This window comes from Staurois parvus, unplaced genomic scaffold (genome assembly GCF_062004578.1).
Source record: "Staurois parvus isolate SC_StPar_1 unplaced genomic scaffold, SC_StPar_1.0 ptg000887l, whole genome shotgun sequence".
Taxonomy (NCBI): Eukaryota; Metazoa; Chordata; class Amphibia; order Anura; family Ranidae; genus Staurois; species Staurois parvus.
The window spans coordinates 237501-264083 of NW_028318683.1; the positions used below are offsets into that span (position 1 = coordinate 237501).

Genomic DNA, 26583 nt, shown 5'->3' on the forward strand with positions numbered 1-26583 from the left:
TAAGGGGGATATGATCTCCATGTATAATACATAAGGGGGGATATGATCTCCATGTATAATACATAAGGGGGGGATATGATCACCATGTATAATACATAAGGGGGATATGATCACCATGTATAATACATAAGGGGGGGATATGATCTCCATGTATAATACATAAGGGGGGATATGATCTCCATGTATAATACATAAGGGGGGGATATGATCACCATGTATAATACATAAGGGGGGATATGATCTCCATGTATAATACATAAGGGGGGATATGATCTCCATGTATAATACATAAGGGGGATATGATCACCATGTATAATACATAAGGGGGGATATGATCTCCATGTATAATACATAAGGGGGGGGATATGATCACCATATATAATGCATAAGGGGGGATATGATCTCCAAGTATAATACATAGGGGGATATGATCTCCATGTATAATACATAAGGGGGATATGATCACCATGTATAATACATAGGGGGGATATGATCTACATGTATAATACATAAAGGGGGATATGATTTCCATGTATAATACATAAGGGGGGATATGATCTCCATGTATAATACATAAGGGGGGATATGATCTCCATGTATAATACATAAGGGTGATATGATCTCCATGTATAATACATAAGGGGGGGATATGATCTCCATGTATAATACATAAGGGGGGTATGATCTCCATGTATAATACATAAGGGGGGATATGATCTCCATGTATAATACATACGAGGGGATATGATCACCATGTATAATACATAAGGGGGGATATGATCTCCATGTATAATACATAAGGGGGGATATGATCTCCATGTATAATACATAAGGGGGGATATGATCTCCATGTATAATACATAAGGGGGGATATGATCTCCATGTATAATACATAAGGGGGATATGATCTCCATGTATAAATACATCAGTGGTTCATATAGTGAACTCGGTGTAGAGCTATTCACCCTGAGGTCATCACAGAGGACAAGGGGGCACTGTTTACATTTGGAGGAAAAGAAATGTAATCTCCAAACATGGAAAGGTTTCTTCACAGTGAGAGCTGTGAAAATGTGGAATAGACTCCCTCAAGAGTTGGTTCTGGCCAGCTCAGTGGATTGCTTAAAAAAAGTCCTGGATTCTTTCTTAGATACACAGAATATAACTGGATATAACATTTATAGGTAAAGTTGATGCAGGGAATATCCAATTGCCTCTCGGGGGATCAGGAAGGAATTTTTTCCCCTGCAGGAGCAAATTGGATCATGCTTTGCTGGGGGTTTTTTTTTGCCTTCCTCTGGATCAATTGTGGGTATAGGATTAGAACTTTTTTTTTTTATGGTTGAACTGGATGGTCTTTTTTCAGCCAAACTAACTATGTAACTATGTAATAAAGTAGTGCCCAGTACAAAGATCTATACCTAAAATGTAGCAAAGTACATTTCCAATTTACTTTGGGAGCACTCACTCCACATGGATTGCTAAATTCTTCTGTGAATAGTTTGTTTGAGTTGACCCTACACTTCTTTTTTTAATGGTAAAAACCTCTTACCATACTCCTTCACTTCGAATTGTGTGGTATAGTTCTGTTGAGGAGAGTCTTCGAATTTTGCTGCTATGGTCCATGTCCCCACACTGCAAAAGAAAAATGTGCGTCAAATTGAACAACCTGAATATTGAACAGCTCATGATGATACACACCGATCAGTCATAACATTGCGACCACTCACTATAATTCATTGAGGCATGAACTCCACTAGTCCTCTGAAGGTATGCTGTGGTGGTATCTGGCACTAAGCTGTCAGTAGCAGATCCTTTAAGTCCTGTAAGAGTGATGCCTCCATGGATTGAACTTGTTTTTCCATCAAAACTCATAGATGCTCAATTGGATTGTGATCTGGAGAAATTGGAGGCTCAAACTCATTGTTGTGTTCCTCACACCATTCTTCATCAGACCAGACCACCTTTTTCCATTGCTCCATGGTCCAATTTTGATGCTCACGTTCCCATTGTAGGCACTTTTGGCTGTGGACATAGGTCAACATGGGCCTGTCTTAGGCTTCGCAGTCCAATAGGCAACAAACTGCAATGCACTTTGTGTTCTAACACCTTTCTATCAGAACCAGAATGAACATTTTCTGCAATCTGAGCCACAGTAGTTCTTCTATTGGATTGGACTACATGGGCCAGCCTTCGCTCTTCATGAGCATCAATGAGCCTTGGCCGCCTATGACCCAGTCACCAGTTCACCAGTTTTGCTTCCTTGGACCACTCTTGGTTGGTCCTGACCGCTGCAGGCCGGGAACATCCCACAAGAGCTGCAGTTTTGGAGATGATCTGACCTAGTCATCCAGCCATTGCAATTTGTACAACTGAAAGCTCAATGTCACTCAAATCCTTACACTTGTCTATTTTTTCTGCTTTCATGACATCAACTTCAGGACAACATGTTCATTTTCTGCCTAATATATCACACCCACTTCTAATGATGCTATTGTAATGAAATCATCAATGTTATTCACTTAACCTGTCAGTGGTCATAATGATAGCGCTGATCAGTGTAGCTACTTTGTAACAACTTGGTCTTAGAGTTGAAGAATGGAGTGTCTACATAGAGGAAACTGTTGCCTTAGGGTCCTTTCACAGGGGCGTTCCGTTTTTTTTCTTCAGTTCAGTCACGTTTTTTCAAAGAAAATGGAGTTTACCTTCATTTTTTCATCCATTTTCATCCGTTTTTTATCCATTTTTCATCCGCTTACATCCTTTTTTCATCCATGTACATTGGTTTACATCCGTTTTTCATCCGTTTACATCTGTTTTTCATCCGTTTAGATCAGTTCTCATCTGTCTACATCCATTTTTGGTCCATTTACATCTGTTGACATCTGTTAACATCTGTTGACATCCATTTTTTGTCCGTTCCGGGTTTTTTTTGCAGAAGAAAAATAGGGTTTTCTTCCATTCAAAAAAACGGGTGTTAACGGATGCAGACATTAACGGATGTAAACAGATGTTCATCTGTTTACATCCGCTAGTCCATAGAAATACATGGAGGTCCGTTTTTCATCTGTAAACGGACAGATGAAAAACAGAAATTCGGAACGCCAGTGTGAAAGAAGTCTAAAAGCCAAACCATTTTACAATATTAATTTTGCTTTTCTTACCCAGTGTTTGTTCTTCTTAATATATATTTGGGTTGTTGAGTAATTCATCCCACATGGGATGAGTCTGTCTGTTTGAATGAGTTTTCTGCACATGTGGATTATCAATACATCCAATTGGACCTCTTTATTTGTAAAACAAAAAAAGTATTTGACCTCACCTTACAAGTTCAGGCAGTTTAAAAGACAGGGAGAGGATGCCTGATAATGACTCCTGTTTGACGGTGTCCCTCTTAACAATAAGGTTTTCAGGAGTCTGGAAAAAGAGAAGAAAAGTTAATGGTCAATATACAAAGAATGAAGCAATTGTATTGTCAGTGGCGGATTAAAGGAAGCCTGGTACAAATCTGGGCAATCTGAACTAAGAATACAATTAACCTCCCTAGCGGTCTGATTATGTCAGTATTTCTGTGCTGAAAGTGGCACTTTTTTTGCATTGAAATATGTCGTTTTTTTACGGTCTAAAACCGCTTTTGACATAAAGGGACGCTTTTTGGACGCCATGGATGTTTCTCAGTTTCCAGGCAGAAAGAACAGTAAAAATGCAGGCAGGGCGCCGGACAAAGCACTCGGGACAAAATGTATGTGAAATGGTTTGATACAGTAATGGAATACTATGTGATTTTACTGTATTTAGTGAATGTCACTTTTTGTCATTTTCAAATTTCCCGCCAGTTCCGTCCCCCGTATGTCCCGACGTCGCAGGGGACGGAACCCAGAAGACAGATGCCGGCATCGGCCGGAGGACATTACAGGGGACACTGCAGGAGGGACACCGCGGGAGCGCAGGACAAGGTAAGAGAAGAACAGATCCCGGAGCAGCGCCACATGGTAAGCCCGAGTGTAGCTCGGGGTTACCGCTTGTAGTACTGAAACTTTACCCCGAGCTACACTCGGAAATACCTCCAGGGAGGCTACATGATTCATCTCAACCCTCTAAATGCAATGTCTGCTGGACAGCTTATTGTATTGAAAAACAGTCCAGATCATCAGATGAAAATAGAAGAAAGAACTTCTACAAAGAAAACTAATGCAGCCATCCAGGGGCGGACTGACAACTCATGAGGCCCCCAGGCAATAGGGGATCATGGGGCCCCTGTGTCCTTGCCCAAACTGAAAAGAGCCTATGAAAAAGGTACCAGGGGCATCTCATGGGGCCCCCTACTGACCCGAGCCCTCGGGCAGTGCCTGAGTTTCCAAATGGTCAGTCCGCCCCTGCAGCCATCACATATGAGAATTGGTAAGCTGCAATTAAATAAATGTTTGCTGTGGAGTTTAATATCACTTTTACATATGCTTAATCAAAGATTTTCCTTCAGTAAAAACACATTTTTAATTAGATACGGGTATTTGATATTAAATAAAAATCTTATTTTTCCTGTAAATATTGAGGTTGTCCGCTCCAACCTTCTAAGCCCCCTTGCTGCTCCTTTTTAAAAGAAAGCAGGTGATGGAAAGTTTGTACACTGCTCAAAAAAAAATAAAGGAACACTTTAAAAACATATCAGATCTCAATGAGGAAAAATCTCCTGCTTGATATCTATACTGATATGGACAGGGAATGTGTTAGGACAAAATGAAAATGATCAGACTACAGAGGACTGATTTCAAAGACAACCCGAAAATCAAAGTGAAAAAATGATGCAGCAGGCTAGTCCATTTTGCTGAAATTTCATTGCAGCAACTCAAAAATTTCCTCCCGATACCTAATGGCAGTCGGGGTGCCATTGTCTAGCCTGTAGAGGTCTGTGCGTCCCTCCATGGATATGCTTCCCCAGACCATCACTGACCCACCACCAAAACGGTCATGCTGAACGATGTTACAGGCAGCATAACATTCTCCACGGCTTCTCCAGACCCTTTCCCGTCTGTCACATGTGCTCAGGGTGAACCTGCTCTCATCTGTGAAAAGCACAGGGCGCCAGTGGTGGACCTGCCAATTCTGGTGTTCAATGGCAAATGCCAATCGAGCTCTATGGTCCCCGGCAGAGAGCACAGGGCCCACTAGAGGATGTCGGGCCCTCAGGCCACCCTCATGAAGTCTGTTTCTGATTGTTTGGTCAGAGACATTCACACCAGTGGCCTGCAGGAGGTCATTTTGTAGGACTCTGGCAGTGCTCATCCTGTTCCTCCTTCCACAAAGGAGCAGATACCGGTCCTGCTGATGGGTGAAGGACCTTCTACGTTCCTGTCCAGCTCTCCTAGAGTAATTGTCTGTCTCCTGGAACTTCCTCCATGATCTTGAGTATCAGGTACCTGGTGTTGAAGGCCAATGAAGAAAGGGCTTCCCTTGCGGCTACGTTCTAGACTCCCCTGGAGATGGGACAGAATGAGTCAGGCCCAAAGTAGCACGGGTCACCTGTAGGAGTGCTTGTAGAGATGATCTGACTGAAAATGCTTGTCAGAAGTACACCCAGGAGCAAAGCTCATTCACTGGAGTGATGTCTGCAGACAGGTGGCGCCCATGAGAAATAGCAGGCCTTCAGAGTAGGAGAGGTCAGCAGAGTAGTCGGTTTAGAGCCAGGGTCAGATGCCAGGTGGGGATTAGAGCAGACATAGTCAGATAGATAGCAGGAGTTATACACAGGGTAGCAAGTGAGAATATCCATTAGCCAAGCCAGGGTCATACACAGGAGAGCAGATGAGAATATCCACCAGCCAAGCCGGGGTCATACACAGAAGAGCAGATGAGAATATCCCTTAGCTAAGTTGGGGTCATACACAGGAGAGCAGGTGAGAATAGCCATTAGCTAAGCCGGGGTCATACACAGGAGAGCAAGTGAGAATATCCGTTAGCCAAGGCGAGATCAGATCAGGAGACAGGTAGAGAAGACAGGTCCAGGAACAAGCCAAGTCGGTAACAGCAGATCACAATAGGAAGGGAACAAGGGACAAAGGTACTGGGGAGCCAGAGATCAACCAGCAATTTGAGAGAGTGATGGTCCTCCTTATAAAGGCCGTCTGGTGCCAAACTGGGTTAATGTGTGCGAAACTGTGCACCAGTGTGCATGCGTGTTCCGGCTCACGTCCATGTACCAATGTACATAGATGTTCGCCAGTGTGTATTTCTACGGCCATGCAAGGTACTAGCAGGAATGCCAGGTCTCTGAGTACCTGCTGTGGACAAAGCCCTGATATTGAGACTGTGCTGGGAGACACAGCAAACCTTCTGGGAATGGCATGTATTGATGTGCCATCCTGGAGGAGTTGGACTGCCTTTGCAACCTCTGTAGGGTCCAGGTATCACCTCATGCTACCAGTAGTGACACTGACCTCTAGCCAAATGCAAAACTAATGAAAAACAGGAAGGATGCGTAGGGAAAAAATGTCAGTGACCTCCACCTGTAAAACCATTCCTGTTTTGTTTTGTTTTGTCTCATTGTTGCCCATCTAGTGCATCTGTTGTTAATTTTATTAACACCAAAGCAGCTGAAACTGATTAACAACCCCCTCTGCTACTTAACTGACCAAATTAATATCCCAGGAGTTTCATTTACTTGATGCTAGACTCTGATTAAAAAGTGTTCCTTTAATATTTTTTGAGCAATGTATTTCATTGCAGGTCACTTTTTTCCCCCTCTGCTTCCAGCTTCCAGGTATTATTGTAAAGGTTTAACCTCCTTGGCGGTATGATTATTTCCGATTTTTGGTGCTGAAAGCAGTACCATTATTTTGCATGGAAATATGTAGTTTTTTATTGTAGGCTGTAATTTTTAGGAATAACTCACTGAAATCTGTCCGAACAAGAGTCTAGTAAACATTCCGGATATGATAAAACTTGAAACACAAAATCATAAATTATAATTTAATTAATAATCATAAAAAATAATAATATAATAATAATAAATTTAATTCAATAATATAATCAAACCAAAAACACTGAAATTTGAAATACAGAGGCAAATTCGCACATCGCTGAGCAAAGTCGCAGAATCGTTTTCAGTGTCTGATGACGAATTTCCCCCACGAATCATTATCACTTAATTCTGCAAGTGGTTCTAATTTACTATCGCTGTTCTCTAGCCGGTCTAAAACCGCTTTTGACATAAAGGGACGCTTTTTGGACGCCATGGACTTTTCTAAGTTTCCAGGCAGAAAGAACAGTCAAAATGCAGGCAGGGCACAGGACAAAGCAGTAGGGACAAAATGTATGTGAAATGCATTGAAACAGCAATGTTTTACTATATAATAATCATTTTTTAAAAATTTCAAATTTGCCGCCCATATGTCCAGGCGTCACAGGGACCGGAACACGGAAGCCAGATGCCGGCATCGGCCGAAGGAGATGGCCGGGGACGCTGCAGGGGACACATCGCGGGAGCGAAGGACAAGGTAAGCGCTGCAGGGACTCCCTGAGCAACGCCGCATGGTAAGCCCGAGTGTAGCTTGGGGTTACCGCTCTTGGTACTGAAATTTTACCCCGAGCTACACTCGGGAATACCGCCAGGGAGGTTATTTGAACAAGCTGAAGTTAGAAGCTGATTGGCTGCCATGCACAGCTGCACCAGATTCTGAGTGATCCAGTATTAGTAAATCTCCTCCACAGTATATTTTCCTCGCCACCTCGTCCACTCCATTCAGCAACTGAGAGAAAATAAAGAGAAATTCCCCATATTTTTGGATATAGAGAGCACATGACTCCCCACCCTTCCTCCCATGTGACAGCCCTAGTACTTGGTAATTGGCCCCGAAAAACATTTAGTTGATTTTTTTTTCTTTTTTTAACCTTGTACTGGACTTTTGATTACAAAGGAGAGTGAACACTTACCAAAAATTCCAAAATGACAGCTTTGTTTATTGGGGACATTTTATAATTCATCAAAAAGATGCGGTAGAGAACTGTGGAAAGACAGGCAAAAAAACATACTTAGTAAGAAACTGACCTTTACACTAAGCTTTAGGAGAATGTAAAAAGACCAAATAATTCATCACAATATAAGCAAAGCTTTAGTAAGGACATGCATAGAGCAATTGGAACTTGAAAAAGACCAGGAGAAGATGATGGCAAACCGAGCAATGAGGGACAGAATGGGAGAACGCTGTTCTCTCAAGGCTTGAGGTGTGCAAACAGCCAGGGAGTCTGCCACAATGTGCAAGTATGATGTGCATAATTGCACATTATGGCAAGAGCAGTGGGACCACAGTTCCCCATTAAATAATCCACCTTTCAAGCAAAAAAAATATTTTATGGTAAGCCCTTCCAGAAACATGTGAATAAACACAAATTTTTGTTCCTGTGTGATCATTTCTTCTCTTTAGCATGCGCTAGGAAGATAGGTTTGGGTCATTGCAAAAAAAACAAAAAGTCCCATATTTTAATCAAGGTATTACCTGCTTTGCCATAACAATATAGTGGAAAGATGGGAACAAACACATAATTCTTGAGAGTGTTGGGAGCTACGTCCCCCCTGTTGTGTTACACTACTTGATGTATTATTATTTCTCTGTGACCATCACTTGTTTATTATTGCTCTGTGTATTTAAGCTGTCTTCTCCTGTCTAAGCTGAGCTCTTTCTCTCACCGTATTTGTGTATATCCCTCCCCCTGCCTCTCTCTGTAGTCATTCCACTGTATCCTGTCTTCCTGAATGCATCTTTCCATGAGGCCTACAACGTTAATGTTTTCTACCTATGATTATCCTCCATTAAACAGAACATTTCAATGGGATTCCTCATCTGACTTCCTCAACATGTGAGTTTATTCATTAAGTTAAACTGTCTAACCTGATGCAAGAGATAGATTCAACACCACATTGTATAGCTGTATACATCGCTGGAGATAAAGTTTATGGTCCTGTAGTTGAGTCAGAATAGTAGAGAAACGGAGTTACAGCCTAAATTACAAGATTCCTGGGTGACAGTACTGATACAGACACGATTTATTGCTCTCATTGCAAAGCAAGAGGATGGCAGGAGTATGTGTGAGCCTCCATAACTAAGCCCATGCACAACTTTCCCGCTTGTTTATCTCTCAGTGATTATCTGCTTTTGTCGACATGAGTTACAAGGGCTCCGTCTGTGAAGAGATGTCACACACAGCAGACCAAGTCTCTCATCCAACTGTGCTACCCAAACGCTCAGTTAAACCAACTTGGAAAATTATGAAACTTTAAGAACTGAGCAAACAACTAGTCTGAAGTTATTATGGGAAAAGTTTGTTACTCAATCTAACAAACTGTCCTAAATGCATCTTTCCATGAGGCTTACAAAATTAATGTTTTCTACCTATGATTATCCTCCATTAAACGGAACATTTTAATGGATTTCCTCATCTGACTTCCTCAACATGTGCGTTTATTCATTGAGTTAAACTGTCTGACCTGATGCAAGAGATAGATTCAACACCACGTGGTATAGCTGTATTCATTGCTGGAGATAAAGTTTATGGTCCTGTAGTTGAGTCAGAACACCCTCTTTTCATTGACAGAAAGCTCTTAGGCTATATAATGGGATGTAAAGTGGAACCATTTTATTTTGTACAAAATGAAGTTGGAAGAACAAAATGCATCTGCGTGTGGCTGTACAGCAACTGGAAGTAGTGTCAGATGCTGATCTGGAAGTGACACGATTGTGGACCAAGTGAAACACCGCATCCACCGGTCTATACTGGCACTGGGGGTTCTGATGCTGTTACTTCTATATGCGTTTCATTGTCCTGATTTTTAATTTCCTTTGTGAGTGGCATTTTAACGTCGATTTAAATAAAAGTTGGTATACAATATTACACTATGGGAGTTCTTTATATCTGTGAATTCCATTGAAGCCTAGATGGGGGAGCTTGATTGGGGAAGAAGAACTGAGGAGCTTGGAAAGAGAATATGCCCTAAAATGCTTCTTGTGGATCAGTATAATGAGAGGCAATTTGTTTTGATGAGTGTGTTGACCTGTGGAAGTTTAAATACAGCCTTGGACGTGGTGTGGATTTTGGAGGAATACCGGCATATCTTGCACTATTAGTGCCAGTTCACATACTGTATATGCGGATTGGATGCGGCTTGAACCACATCCAGTATGCATGACATGTGAAAATACATTGCTTCCTATGGTGTCTGTTCACATATGTCCGGTGCACAGGAGGTGCAAATTCAGTGCAGATTCAGTGCGGTTTTAAAAAGACACATGTATGATTTCTGAGCTGTGCCTTCGGGTTCAGGTGCTGGTTACAGGCTATTGACTTCTATGGGAACCATTTCTAAACAGCCTGAACAGGACAATATCATGAGCTAATCCTGTCCTGAACCTGATTTAAACCTGACATAAACAGCTGGACAACTACTGTATCAAGTAGCTGTCAAACCTGAACTTCAATCACCGCACATGTGTGCATCAGCTCTTAATGAATAATGATGGACATTTTGAGCCACTGATTTTATGGACTTTATTAATATAGGATTTTTAGTATCACATATTTGCAAAAGGTGGAATTTTAAGTGCGTTTGATTTATTTTATAAGCATTTACTGTGCTACCTATTTGGGGAATTTTACTGTCTCTGTTTTGTTGAGATTATTAATAGTTAAAGGTGGTAGCAGTTGCAAAAGTCACATTTTTGCTAGAAATCTAGTCTCATTTCTTCCGAGTGTGGAGTTATTTGTTTATGTATTTATTTTCTAGTACTTGATGGAGCAGGGAAGGCTTAAGACCGTAGATTTTCATTGTTGTTCCCATTGTGGGGGAGTTGAGCTTTCATGTTTATGGATTGGCCTACCAACAACATGGTCTGTTTGTGTATACATTTCCAACTGTCCCATGTCTCTAAGTAATCTTAGGGGTGATCCAACCCACCATGGCTTAGTCAGAACTGAAAAATTAGCTTTAGGTGGAAGGTTCTCTAACACTGGCTTCATTACACTGTTGGATGACTCAAAAACACCTAAAAAACCATATATGTGTTGTATATAGACAATAAAAAATGTATAGAAAGTTGTATAGAGTTCAAAGGTTTGTCTTTCTGTGGGCTACCTGTAGATCCTGGAGTATAGATGGTTTTGTCTGTCTGTAGAAAGACATATCCGCTCTGGTGTCCAAGCAGAACAACTTTCTCTAGATTACATACTTGAGACCTTACTGTAACATAAACATATTGTTTTACATTACGGTCCTTCAGTAGGTCCTTAGAGGGAATCTGTGGAGATTACACAAGAAAATATTAGAAGATATGCCATCAATTCAAACTCCAATGTTTGGTAAGACCATGCCTTTTCTGGATTGGTCCCATGTACTAAGTACTAACCTTCACTACTGTTGTGCCAAGATATTTGTTGTCGCTGTTAAGGGAGACTTTTTGCTTGGCCAAACTTAACTTTCTCTGGGGGAAGTCCTGAATCTCCACATCAGCTTCAAATGTCCGGGTCTGCCCATCCACCACTATGGTCTCTTCACTCTCCAAGCGTAGAACATTGGGAGTAATGAGCATACATCTGTCAATGGACACATAAAAAGGTATAACATCAAAACTTTACACATGGAATAACTTCAAGAGGGCATTGCTGTAAAACAAACGGCACTACAGTACTCTGCTTGGGCTCCCTCCCAATTCAAAAATCAACAATTATTAGTAGGTGTAAAATGTGCCTGTAAGGAAAAAAGTTTGGATTTATACTTACCTTCCCTCATATTCTGCCTGCAGTGCCAGGGAGATGATGACATCACACTTCTTCTTGCTAGATCCTGGGAAATACAGAGCAGCCAAGTCTTGCGGGGAGATGCTCTTGCGCTACATAATTATAAATCTAACTTCTTTACGTTATACACTAACTTACAAAGTGATTTGTGAAAGGAGGAGGCCTTGACAATCTGAGCAGACTATGAGGTCCATAAAGTGTAAGCATCAACAAGCATCAAGAGTGAAGCCCTCAATTTGTTTCTATCTGTGTCCTGTTGGGTCAAAGTGAATAAAATCCTCATCTTAGACCAGGGGTCTCCAAACTTTCTAATCAAAGGGCCAGTTTACTGTGCTTCATTCTTTAGGGGGGCCGGACTGTGGCCAGCGGGTATAGAAAAAGTCCTGGTGTCAGTGGCAGCAAAAAAATGCCCCATGACTGGTGGCAGTGGAAGGAATAGTGTCACACTATCGGTATTACCAGAAGGAATAGTGCCCCATCATTGGTATCAGTGGGAGGAATAGTGCCCCATCATTGGTATCAGTGGGAGGAATAGTGTCCCATCATTGGTATCAGTGGGAGGAATAGTGCCCCATCATTGGTATCAGTGGGAGGAATAGTGCCCCATCATTGGTATCAGTGGGAGGAATAGTGCCCCATCATTGGTGTCAGTGGGAGGAATAGTGCCCCATCATTGGTGTCAGTGGGAGGAATAGTGCCCCATCATTGGTATCAGTGGGAGGAATAGTGTCCCATCATTGGTATCAGTGGGAGGAATAGTGCCCCATCATTGGTATCAGTGGGAGGAATAGTGCCCCATCATTGGCATCAGTGGGAGGAATAGTGCCTTATCATTGGTGTCAGTGGGAGGAATAGTGCTCCATCATTGGTGTCAGCGGGAGGAATAGTGCCCCATCATTGGTATCAGTGGGAGGAATAGTGCCCCATCATTGGTATCAGTGGGAGGAATAGTGCCCCATCATTGGTATCAGTGGGAGGAATAGTGCCTTATCATTGGTGTCAGTGGGAGGAATAGTGCCCCATCATTGGTATCAGTGGGAGGAATAGTGCCCCATCATTGGTATCAGTGGGAGGTATAGTGCTCCATCATTGGTGTCAGCGGGAGGAATAGTGCCCCATCATTGGTATCAGCGGGAGGAATAGTGCCCCATCATTGGTATCAGCGGGAGGAATAGTGCCCCATCATTGGTATCAGCGGGAGGAATAGTGCCCCATCATTGGTATCAGTGGGAGGTATAGTGCTCCATCATTGGTGTCAGCGGGAGGAATAGTGCCCCATCATTGGTATCAGCGGGAGGAATAGTGCCCCATCATTGGTATCAGTGGGAGGTATAGTGCTCTATCATTGGTGTCAGCGGGAGGAATAGTGCCCCATCATTGGTATCAGCGGGAGGAATAGTGCCCCATCATTGGTATCAGCGGGAGGAATAGTGCCCCATCATTGGTGTCAGTGGGAGGAATAGTGCCCCATCATTGGTATCAGTGGGAGGAATAGTGCCCCATCAATGGTATCAGTGGGAGGAATAGTGCCCCATCATTGGTGTAAGTGGGAGGAATAGTGCCCCATCATTGGTATCAGTGGGAGGAATAGTGCCCCATCATTGGTATCAGCGGGAGGAATAGTGCCCCATCAATGGTATCAGTGGGAGGAATAGTGCCCCATCATTGGTATCAGTGGGAGGAATAGTGCCCCATCATTGGTGTCAGTGGGAGGAATAGTGCCCCATCATTGGTATCAGCGGGAGGAATAGTGCCCCATCATTGGTATCAGCGGGAGGAATAGTGCCCCATCAATGGTATCAGTGGGAGGAATAGTGCCCCATCATTGGTGTAAGTGGGAGGAATAGTGCCCCATCATTGGTGTTAGTGAGAGGAATAGTGCTCCATCATTGGTGTCAGTGGGAGGAATAGTGCCCCATCATTGGTATCAGTGGGAGGAATAGTGCCCCATCATTGGTGTCAGTGGGAGGAATAGTGCCCCATCATTGGTATCAGTGGGAGGAATAGTGCCCCATCATTGGTATCAGTGGGAGGAATAGTGCCCCATCATTGGTGTCAGTGGGAGGAATAGTGCCCCATCATTGGTGTCAGTGGGAGGAATAGTGCCCCATCATTGGTATCAGTGGGAGGAATAGTGTCCCATCATTGGTATCAGTGGGAGGAATAGTGCCCCATCATTGGTATCAGTGGGAGGAATAGTGCCCCATCATTGGCATCAGTGGGAGGAATAGTGCCTTATCATTGGTGTCAGTGGGAGGAATAGTGCTCCATCATTGGTGTCAGCGGGAGGAATAGTGCCCCATCATTGGTATCAGTGGGAGGAATAGTGCCCCATCATTGGTATCAGTGGGAGGAATAGTGCCCCATCATTGGTATCAGTGGGAGGAATAGTGCCTTATCATTGGTGTCAGTGGGAGGAATAGTGCCCCATCATTGGTATCAGTGGGAGGAATAGTGCCCCATCATTGGTATCAGTGGGAGGTATAGTGCTCCATCATTGGTGTCAGCGGGAGGAATAGTGCCCCATCATTGGTATCAGCGGGAGGAATAGTGCCCCATCATTGGTATCAGCGGGAGGAATAGTGCCCCATCATTGGTATCAGTGGGAGGTATAGTGCTCTATCATTGGTGTCAGCGGGAGGAATAGTGCCCCATCATTGGTATCAGCGGGAGGAATAGTGCCCCATCATTGGTGTCAGTGGGAGGAATAGTGCCCCATCATTGGTATCAGTGGGAGGAATAGTGCCCCATCATTGGTATCAGCGGGAGGAATAGTGCCCCATCAATGGTATCAGTGGGAGGAATAGTGCCCCATCATTGGTGTAAGTGGGAGGAATAGTGCCCCATCATTGGTGTTAGTGAGAGGAATAGTGCTCCATCATTGGTGTCAGTGGGAGGAATAGTGCCCCATCATTGGTATCAGTGGGAGGAATAGTGCCCCATCATTGGTATCAGTGGGAGGAATAGTGCCCCATCATTGGTGTCAGTGGGAGGAATAGTGCCCCATCATTGGTGTCAGTGGGAGGAATAGTGCCCCTTCATTGGTATTAGTGGGAGGAAAAGTGCCCCATCATTGGTATCAGTGGGAGGAATAGTGTGCCATCATTGGTGTCAGTGGGAGGAAGAGTGCCCCATCATTGGTGTCAGTGGGAGGAAGAGTGCCCCATCATTGGTGTCAGTGGGAGGAATAGTGCTCCATCATTGGTGTCAGTGAGAGGAATAGTGCCCCATCATTGGTATCAATGGGAGAAATAGTGTGCCATCATTGGTGTCAGTGGGAGGAAGAGTGCCCCACTGTTGCTGACAGTGACAGAATAATGCCCAAGGGCCTTATAAAATGTAGCAAAGGGCCACATCCGGCCCTCAGGCCGCAGTTTTGAGACCACTGTCTTAGACAGTTATCACCAGAATACATGTTCCATGGAAGATTTCTTGGATATTCTTAAACCTTAAACATGCATATAATTAAACATGGTTGTTTACAACAGAATCAAAGGGGGCGCCCCATTCTCTTGACTTCGGCGTGCGTTCCATGCACCAGAAGTGACACAGGCGAAAATAATGTCATGATGAGTAGCTCCGCCCAACACGTTTTGTCTAGCTACCATGTTTAATGTTGGCATCTGTTCTTAACTTATGTGAATGTGCACTTTTGATGATGTTTTAAGTTATCTAAAATAAAGATTAATATGATTTTTTTTGCTTGTTTTTTTTTTATACTGGCAATGTAAATGAGGGCAATAGGAGGCTTAAAGGGAACCATTGCTTGGAGGAGAGGAAGTCACCTGAAAGGCTGCCTGGAAAGGCCAACAATTCATGCTCTTGTAGACCCACTTATTAGCATAAGAAGGTCGCTGAAATCTAGTGAGTGAACAGTGTGCATAGATGCAGCACATGGTTTCTACTTTGGAGGAGGTGTATTGTAGTTCACAATGCATGAGCTTTGGAGAAGAACTTGCACTTTGGAAGAAAGAGCAGTGTATAAAGATTTGAGCACAGCATACAGAGAGACTTGTTTGAGTCATGATACCTCTGACATAGATTTCTTGCATAAAAAGGTCGCAGTTTGGATCATAACCTTTGTGATGTTTGGAAGGACACTATTTGTCGAAAGAGTTGTATTTATTTGTTTTTTTCACGTGACACAAAAAAAATTATTGGGTTTTTTGTTTTATATGTTTTTACATGTTTTGGCACTGTATATTCGGGGGTTGCACAGCACTTGATTTTAGCCTTTTCATATTCCAATGCGTGGCAGAATTGCTACAGATTTGCCACAAAATTGCCTCAGGTATAAATAATTGTCGTAATTTTCAAAAATTCAGCCCTTTGAACCTGTTTAACCTATGGCTGCCCACATAACAAATAAATGCTACAGCAAAGAGGACGGGTTTAATGCCCACATGTGGCACACATGGGTCAATGAATGAAGTGACCGGGCTGTCAAAGCTAGCCCTTGGCCTCTAGTTGGTCGGCTCATGATCATGTGACTACTATGACAGCCAGTCACAGTGGCTGTCACTTTGACAGCCAGCTCCCGATCATGTGACCACTATGACAACCAATCACAGTGGTCCCGTGATTGGGAAGTCCTTCCCACCCCTGGGCGTAACAATTTATTTAAAGGGATGCTGGGGCTGGGAAAGAAGGGGCTAAGAAGTGAGTCAAATCACCTATCAATTTAGAGATAGGCCAGCAACTTAATTCTGCCACTACTAATTTGAGGTTTAGCCACAGCAGGAGGATTATGTGCTGGAAATGTCTTGTATACATTCACACCAGGGGCGGACTGACAACTCATGTGGCCCCTGGGCAATAGGGGATCATCGGGCCCCTGTGTCCTTGCCCAAACTCAAAAAAGCCTATGAAAAAGATACCAGGGGCATCTCATGGGGCCCCCTACTGACCCGGGCCCTTGGGCAGTTCCCGAGTTTCCAAATGGTCAGTCCGCCCCTGGTTATGACTGAAAGTGCATGCAGAGAGAATGTGAGGATGCTGCAGGACATATGTCAGTGACATTAACATACAAAAAGTCTCATCTCCCCCACCCCCAAATTCCCCAAGATACACTGAATTTTGCTGCCTAAAAGCTGTTCATTAAGGGTTTACATCTACAGGGACTACCACAAATCCTGCACTAACATGCCCCTAGGCACTTCACCTCAGATCTTCCTATTCTTTCCCAACCACAGCTGGAGATAAGCTGAACTGCCCCGAGTCTATTCTGAGCAGTGTTCAGTGAACTTCAAAGAAGCTCGGATCTTGAACCAAAACCCCATTGAGATCAATGGCAGCTGAATCTGTAAAAATCAGAAATGCCCATTTTCTGGGCTAATAAATAAGGGGTTGTCAAAAAAAGTAGCGGGGGGGGGGGGGGCAGGACAGCGGCTGGGCCCTGCCCTGGGCAACATATATCAGCCAGAGCAGTGATTTCTTTTTTTAAATGCCTAAAGAGAAACATTAAAAATGCCTAATTCCTTCAATTAGAATGACTGGTGGTGTCCTAATCCTGCCTGTATATAGGGGCGTTAACATTTCCAAAGGAAAAAAAAAAGTTTTTAATTGCCTAAAAATGACATTTCCCTGTTGGCTTTTTTTCTTATTTACATGACACGCACCTCTCCAAAGGACCCCAAAAATATACATGAAACATAAGTATTTTGGTGGACCTTTGGAGGGGTCTGTTTTTTTTTTTTTTTACAGAAAGCAGGCAATAAAATGTAATTTGCTCTTAGATTGTAAGCTCCCAGGATCAGGGCCCTCCTAACCCTCTTGTATTGAACTGTATTGTTGCTGTATTGTCTCCCGTTATATTGTAAAGCGCTGAGCAAACTGTTGGCGCCATATAAATCCTGTATAATAATAATAATATATAAATCCTGTTTAATAATAATAATAATAATAATATATAAATCCTGTATAATAATAATAATAATAATAATATATAAATCCTGTATAATAATAATAATAATATATAAATCCTGTTTAATAATAATAATAATAATAATAATAATAATATATAAATCCTGTATTATAATAATAATAATAATAATTTGTCAGCAATTTAAACTGTAGCTTTTCTTTTAATCGTAAATGTCCCTTTTGCTTTAGGATATCCTACAGCAAGAATAAAATTCAGAAATGCCCATTTTCTGGGCTAATAAATAAGGGGTTGTCAAAAAAAGTAGCATGGGGGGATGAATTACTATATGGGGGATGAATTAATATGGGGGATGAATTACTATGGGGGATGAATTACTATATGGGGGATGAATTACTATATGGGGGATGAATTACTATGGGGGATGAATTACTATAGGGGGGATGAATTACTATATGGGGGATGAATTACTATGGGGGATGAATTACTATATGGGGGATGAATTAATATGGGGAATGAATTACTATATGGGGGATGAATTACTATATGGGGGATGAATTACTATATGGGGGATGAATTACTATGGGGGATGAATTACTATAGGGGGGATGAATTACTATAGGGGGGATGAATTACTATGGGGGATGAATTACTATATGGGGGATGAATTAATATGGGGAATGAATTACTATATGGGGGATGAATTACTATATGGGGGATGAATTACTATATGGGGGATGAATTAATATGGGGGATGAATTACTATGGGGGATGAATTACTATGGGGGATGAATTACTATATGGGGGATGAATTACTATGGGGGATGAATTACTATGGGGGATGAATTACTATATGGGGGATGAATTACTATGGGGGATGAATTACTATATGGGAGATGTATTTTCAGTTTTAAAAATGTGGCTTTCAAAATAAATTTAAATCGTGGTTTTGGCGAGATTTGGCTCAGTTGAAAAAAAAGGTTGCCCACCACTGCCCTAGACCTAAACAAGCAAGCAATCCTTCCAGTGCAGGCATAGTTCCCCTACAAGGGTAAATTTTTCTAGTTGCCCAGATTTGGGCTTTACGCTTCCACTTGTTTTTTAATAATGGCATCACTTTTGCAACCAGCAAAGTTTCCCCTGTCACTGGTCTTTGGATAAAAATCATGATTTTTCAACTTTTTTGGCCCACGAGGGAGCGTATTCCAGAAAGTGGTAGTTGCATTTTGGAGATTTTGCTCATAATGCTCATAGGTGACATCGGAAGCAGAATTGCCGAAGTTATGCAGCCAATCCCCCAAAACTAACCCTAAACCTCAAGCTACACCGAAAAGGTATCTAGAGACAATTTTTTTTTTTTTTAGTTCTGGAAAGAGTAAGAAAATCTTTCAACTGCAATCAGGCTTTAGAAGTTGTTTTCTTCCAGGGGCAGACTGACAACTTATGGGGCCCCCGAGCATTGGGAGATCATGGGGCCTCCTATGTCCTCACTGACACTCAAGCCACACCCACACAAACCTCCACCTACATACTGCACTACTGCCCAAATTACATGCATTTGTCACAGAATTTCTCTACACTATGATCAAAATACATTTTTTTGTGATTTGTTTTTTTTTTAGGGGGGGGGCAGTGGGTGATGTCAGTAGGGCAGTGGATGGTATCAGTAGTTTTATATTTTTATTAATTTATTTTTATGTTTCTTGCAACTTAATGTTCTTATTTTCTTTCACAATGCTTTGTTTGGGGGGGTGTGGGGGTGTGGGCAGTGGATGGTGTCAGTAGGGCAGTGGATGGTGTCAGTAGAGCAGTGGATAGTGTCAGTAGTTTGTTATTTATTATTTTATTTTTCATTTTATATACAATTTTATTTTCTTATTATTTTTTTACAAATATTTTTTTCACTGTGCTTTTGGGGGAGTGGGGCAGTGGATTGTGTCACTAGGGCAGTGGATGGTGTCAGTAGTTTTTTTATTTTTATTATTTTATTTTTCGTTTTATTTACAATTTTATTTGCTTATTATTTTTTTACACATTTTTTTTCACAATGCTTTTGGGAGAGTGGGGCAGTTTATTTTTATTATTTTATTTTTAATTATTTTTTAATAATGTTTAATAATTTTTTACTATATAATTTTTTATTATTAATTACATTTTTTACCAGCCCTGTTGGGTGGCTTTGGTGAAATATCAGGGGCCTAAAAAGGCCCCTGAAGCTTCACTTTTCAGACAGAGAAAGAGGCTGAGAACAGAGATTCAGCTCTGCAGGTGAATGAGCAGGAGACAGAGGCTCCTTTCTATGTATAAATTGAAGCATAGCAAGCATAATTTACTATGCCTCAGTTATGAATGAACAGTCAGTGATCAGTACCTATCATTCACTCTGTTCATTCAGAAAAGAAAGGGACTGGTAAATACATACATAATACATTTACCAGCCCATTTCCATGCTCCACATCCTGACACATCCCCGCAGCTGGTGTGAGAGGAGAGGAGGGAAGCTGCTAGCTCTGTGGGGGGATGAGGGGGGGCTGTGAGACTACACAGTGGGCCTGGCAGCAGGGGGAGTCTGATGAACAGTGGGGGGTGATTGGTGCAGAGGATGAAGGGGGCCATTACAAGCACCCACCTCCCTGTATGGCTTTCCGTAAAGCAGGTGTAAGCTGTGGGAGGGAGAAGAGGAAAAGTGGATTTCCAGCTGCTTTATGGAAAGATATACAGGGAAATCTGTGCTTGTAATTGCCCCCTGCTGCACCAATCACCCCGACTGTCCATCAGATTCCCCCTGCTGCAGGAGGTACCAGGAGCCCCTCAAGGGGCATCTTACTAGCCCCCCCTACTGAATGGTCAGCCCACCCCTGTCTTCTTCCCCTTGGGTCTCCTGGTGAACATTGTCATTGGTAGAAAAATGTTACAATTATCACCAGAACAGGAGGTGAAGGGAAATGTTCCAATGAGGGCACATGTTCCATGAGATAATTGTCTAACTGCCTTCTGTACATAATCTATCTTCTTCCTCTAGGTCTTATATTTAGTACATTTATTAGCCACTTCCATTGTTACGCGGATGCCACCAACCTCTACTTGCTCATTAAAACTACTACCACCTGTCAGGAATGGATTCACCACTGGTGGTGGGACTCACCTGCCATGTGGGCTGCAGTACCAGGGCTGGCCAGCAGGTGCTTTCAGCAGCCAGAAGCTCACTCCTGCAATCAAACCATCACCTGAGGCTGATTGCAGGAGGTGTATTTAAGGAATGGCCAGGCCTGCAGTCAGTGCCTTGGTGTTGTTTCCCATGAGCCCCTGTACCTGGTATCCTGTGTTCCTGTTCCTCTGCCTATCTTCTGTTGCCAACCTCTGCATTGTTGCTGACCGTCTCCTGTTTAACCCCTGGCTTGCCTGACCATCCTTCTGCCTGACCCTCTGTACCGTGCTGCCCGTGAGTTACTGAACCCGGCTTGTGACCCTGACCATTCTCTGCCTGATCCTTTGTACCATGCTGTCCGTGAGTTACTGAACCTGGCTTGTGACCCTGACCATTCTCTGCCTGATCCTCTGTACCGCGCTGCCCGTGAGTTACTGAACCCGGCTTGTGACCCTGACCATTCTCTGCCTGCTCCTTCGGTACCTCGCTGCCCGCACGTTGCTGACCTGGCCTGCCTGACTACGCCTTACGCTACCCAGACGATCCATCCATCCATCCTGCACGGATCCAGCCATCCCTGCTCACACCTTCTACCTCTTCACATCAGTATATACCTCTGGCGGATCCCTCTACCACGAGCAGGTGTACTCAGGGGCCGCGACCTGGTTCCTGTCTGCTCCAAGTCCATCCCCACCATCAGGGGCCCTGGTGAATAAGCAGACTGGGACTTAGACTCCGCGCCCTGGGGAATCCTGTCCTGAGGACTGCTAGAGGTACCACCAGACGGTCGTTAACAGAACCATATGGCCGGCCTGACCATTCCACCTCTCCAGCCCTGACTACGCCTGTGTTTCTGCACATACTAAGATTACTGGAAAGTTGGTTTGTTTACTGTGCATTGTATATTTGGGTGGCTAATAATAAATTGTATTGTTATTATATCATTCCTGAAGCCTGTTACTTCCCTGTGTCAGTCCACACATTTCTGGTCATACCCGGATCCCTGACACCACCCTTCCACCCAAATCCCTTACTGATTGCTTACAGGAAATCAAAGCCTAGCTTTCTTCCAACTTTCAGAAATTAAACAGTGATAGAACCAAGGTTCTCCTCATTGGCACAAAGTCCACCCTGACAAAGCTTAACACTTTTTCAATAAATATTGATAACTCCACAGTCTTTACCTCCCTTTCCGGTATATAGTCTGGGTGTCATTCTCAAGTGGTACACTATCTTTCCAAATACACATCAGTAATGTCACTCAGTCAGCATATATCCATCTACCTATGATTATTCGCCTCCATCGGTTTCTCACACCCAACAGCACTGCCGTTCTCATTCATAATTTGGTCACCTCCCACATAGATTACTGAAACTTCCTTCTTTTTGGTCTTTCTTTCAAGTCTCTCCATAAACTACAACTGGTTCTGAACTCTGCTGCTCACATCATCTTCAGAACCCCCTCCTTTAATTACATCCCTCCTGTCCTTCAGCACCTTCACTGGCTCCTGGTCAAATATCGAATGGACCTAAAAATTCCGTTACTTACCTTTAAGGCCATCCACAACCTCGTTCCTCCTTTCCTCTCTGAACATCTGCATATCAATAGACCCTCCTGCATTCTCAGGTCTTCTTCTATCATCCACCTCAATGTTCCGTCCGTCCGACCGCTTGACTATTATGGGCCTTTAGCTGCTCTGCCCCCCGACTTTGGAGCACCCTGCCACCTGACATCCGCAACATTGATTTCCTACCCATCTTCAAATCACGTCTCAAAACTCATCTTTTTAAACTAGTATACTCTGTTTGATTTCCTTGATTTGATTTTGTAATTTAATGGTTATAAAATAATTTATATTTATTTTATTTATTTTTTGTTGCTCTGTTGCTATATTTGTAAGGTGACCTTGGGTGTTCTGAAAGGCACCTATAAAAAATGTATTATTATTATTATTATGTATTATTAAGTGTTCTTGCATGGCGGCCACTTACTGTTATCTCACATATATATTCTTATTATTATAGCCAAATTTACCACCCTAACTCCTCCCACAGTTTTTACACGACACAGACAGTAATATACCGAAACGTGCGGATTGTTCCCGATTGGTGTGCTATTACTTTGTGGAACGTTTCGCCGAATGCTTCACAAAATATCTGTTGGAGATACAACAGCATGTACTATATAGTATTGTGTGTTAATATCACTTGACCAGTAGATGGCACTGTACACTAAGGTTACTAGCTGTGCATATGTGTAAAACTTGTTGGTTCTCTCTCTACCTTTCGCTTTTCTCTCTCTTCAAAACCAAGATGTCTGCTGAAATGTATTCTGTATGTTTGCAACTTAAGCCACACAAGTAAAGTCAGAGTTCTGCCTCATCACAAGCTACCAGTGTCTTCTCTAACACATAACCAACAATATCGCCGTTTTTGTGGTGAAATTGGTCCCAAGAAATGAATGGAGGAATGTTCAAAACTAGAGTGGGAGCTGACAAAAGCTAGAGTGGGAGCTGAAAAATCAGGACATGATATCTAAACTGCCATCACTCCCTCATTTTCAAGCCCACCTACACAAATCTTATATCACAACGTTCAGCTATCCCTGCTACCACTAAAAATGTCCACGGCTAAGCCATAGTCCTGATAGTTTTCACAATATGACCATTTGTTTGCAAGTCATGCCGCCCATTGACATTCATTGAAACTGCACTCTAGCCACCTCAAATTTGAAGGGAAATTTCTAAACTGCGACCACCCCGGTTGTAGACTACTGGTGGAAGCAAGAACACTTCACACAATTACCCCAGAAATTGTAGCTTTTCTAGTTATTATTATTATTATAAGAGTCCTCTAACACCTTACAATCTGACCGTCGTGCAACCAATTTTAGATGTACCAAAACTAGGCAATATGAAGATCTGGAAAGAAGAATGTAGCAACCGAATGCATGTGCTCCTGCGCTGAACTGTGGACTCCACGATATTAGTATCCCTATGAGGTAGAGAAATGCAGGCCTTGCTGCCCTCAATGGACCAGGGAAATCCAAAGAGAACTGTATATGGAACACAAAGAGAGGGCGCACAGGCCTAGTGCATTACCTTAAAAAATGGGATTTATTAATAAATAGTAAAATACTCACAAAGAAATGTAAAATCAAATTAAAATGGAAAGCATGTTGCAAGGGATGCAGAATGGTTCAGGAACCCCTGTGGGTGGTCTGGTGGAGGACTGTGAGCCTCTGGATAGCTGGTGGCTGACGCGTTTCGAGGTTGTACCTCTTCCTCAGAGCCAGTGTGCCCTGAGTGGTTCCTGAACCACTCTGCATCCCTTCCGACATGCTTTCCATTTTAATTTGATTTTGCATTTCTTTGTGAGTATTTTACTATTTATTAACCACTTCCAGTCCGGACACTTTCACCCCCTTCCTGTCCAGGCCAATTTTTAGCGTTCAGCGCTATCACACTTTGAATGACAATTGCGCGGTCATGCAACACTGTACCCATATGAATTTTTTAGCATTTTTTTGAGACAGATAAAGCTTTATTTTGGTGGTATTTATTCACCACTGGGATTTTAATTTTTTTTGCTATGTAAATGATAAAAGTCCAAAAGTATAAAAAAAAGTGTTTTTCTTATAAAATGTTGCAAATAAATAATATTTCATCATAAATCTTAGCCAAAATGTATTCAAATCCCATTTTTTAAGGTAATGCACTAGACCTGTGCGCCCTCTCTTTGTTTTCCATATACAATATGAAGATCTACCTAATTTATTAAAAAAATTGTATGCAATTCGGCAGGCCCTTGGACTACATAGCTGTTGTTAAATCTAAAGAAGATTGCACAATTAGATTGTAATGTGTGTGTTGAGGCGTTTTCCCTTTACTCCGGAGGGATTTTTTTTTTCATTTTTTGTGTTTCCAAGACCAGAAGTGAAGGGAAATCTCTGCAAATGTGACACAGACCACAAAAATGTCTAACAGGGGTCTTGTCTCTTAAAAATAAAAAAAAAATCTTGGCTCTACATACACTTTAACTTCAAACAATATTTTTATAATCACAGCAGAAGTAGAAGCTTTATTGCAATGTTGAACAAGCACAAAAAAAAAAAAATAACATAAATTGAAGCATATGTGGGCAGCACAGTGACTAAATGGTTAGCACTTCCACCTGGCAGTACTCGGGTCGTTGGTTCAAATCTCAGCCACGGCACCACCTGCCTGGAGTTTGCATATTCTCCCTGTGTCTGCATGGGTTTCCTCTGGGTACTCCGGTTTCCTCCCACATTCCAAAGACATGCTGGTAGGTTACTTGGATCCAGGGGCGGACTGACCATTTGGAAACTCAGGCACTGCCCAAGGGCCCGGGGTCAGTAGGGGGCCCCATGAGACGCCCCTGGTACTTTTCATTGGCTTTTTCATAGGCTTTTTTGGGTGTGGGCCAGGACACAGGGGCCCCATGATCCCCTATTGCCCGAGGGCCCCATGAGTTTTCAGTCCGCCCCTGCTTGGATCCTGTCTAAATTGTCCCTAGTATGTGTATGTATGAATGTGAGTTAGGGACCTTTGATTGTACACCCCTTGAGGGTTAGGGACTGATGTGAATGTACAATATATATGTAAAGTGCTGCATAAATTGATGGTGCTATATAAGTACCTGAAATAAAAAAATTAAAATTGTTCTTTTTTGGATTGCAAATCTAACAGAAGACAAAGGCTGCCAAACAACAAACTGATCTCCTACAGAGATGGAGAATATTTGCATCTATACAGGATTAGTTAATAAGCACACTATAAGTACTGAACATGTAATCCTTTTTTGTGTGTACTTACGGTTGTGCGTAGGTTCCAGCCAGAAGGGCCAGGAGGACGAGGCACACAGTTCTGCACCCCATGGCCAACAGATGTGCACTGCCTGCTGGACAGCTGGTTTTAAACCAGGGGGTGGCCAGAGCCCAAGGCAAAGACTCAGACAGCAGGAGGAGCCCCAGGCATTTCCAAACTCTGTAATTTCCAGTAAATGCTGCACTTCTTACACAATAGGTACACAGCGATTGTGTGTCCTTCAGAACTAATTGATAGGAAGGGACACATTTAGGGTTCCAGATTTGTCATGAACCTTCACAGGAATACACAGCAAGCTTTGAAAAAAATTCAACAGTGGCAAAGGTCCTTTTTGTGGAGGTTGAAAGCAAAGATAACCAGGCTTAAAGCTGAAGTTTAGTTATGACAATTTCTACATAGTTGCATTGATCCTCATTGGACTAATGTACGTATGTACGTGCCAAACCTGTGTGATCACTGTGAAAGCTGGAAATCACTGCAGTAGGCACCACTACTAAAATGATCACCACTAGCTTCTGGGTCCAGTGCCAAATAACTGCCCTCCTGCTGATTGAACATAGGATGTCACCCATTTGGTATGGGTTCCATTCAGAGAACACTGTGGGGGGGATTTACTAAAAGTGGAGTACTCAGAATCTGGTGCAGCTGTGCATGGTAACCCATCAGCTTCTAACTTCAGCTTGTTCAATTAAGGTTTGGAAATAAAACCTGGAAGCTAATATATCCAAAAATGTCCACTATACAAAGTCGAAAATTGTCTACACTATCCAATCTTCCAACTGTGATAAATATCCGATTCGTCACTCCAATCCAAGATACCTCAAAAAAATGTAAACTGAATATAGTGCATTATCTTTCAAATGATATAGTATTATGTGATATCATGCAAAAACACTAGTGATATAAAACATAATATAAGCAATATT

The 26583-nt window shown here is 42.6% G+C and overlaps 1 protein-coding gene across 1 annotated transcript in view; it reads right to left on the reverse strand.

Annotated features, from left to right (window-relative positions):
- The window catches only part of C3 (complement C3), a 151937-nt gene extending 126176 nt beyond the window's left edge, over positions 1-25761 (reverse strand). The window contains exons 1-6 of the mRNA XM_089656129.1: positions 25646-25761; positions 11391-11577; positions 11120-11282; positions 7927-7997; positions 3320-3414; positions 1550-1632 (exon numbers count right to left, since the gene is read on the reverse strand). Of these exons, the coding sequence (XP_089512255.1) occupies positions 1550-1632; positions 3320-3414; positions 7927-7997; positions 11120-11282; positions 11391-11577; positions 25646-25707 (661 nt within the window). The 5' untranslated portion in view covers positions 25708-25761. The remainder of the gene's footprint in view (positions 1-1549; positions 1633-3319; positions 3415-7926; positions 7998-11119; positions 11283-11390; positions 11578-25645) is intronic.
- Between the last annotated feature and the right edge of the window lie 822 nt (positions 25762-26583).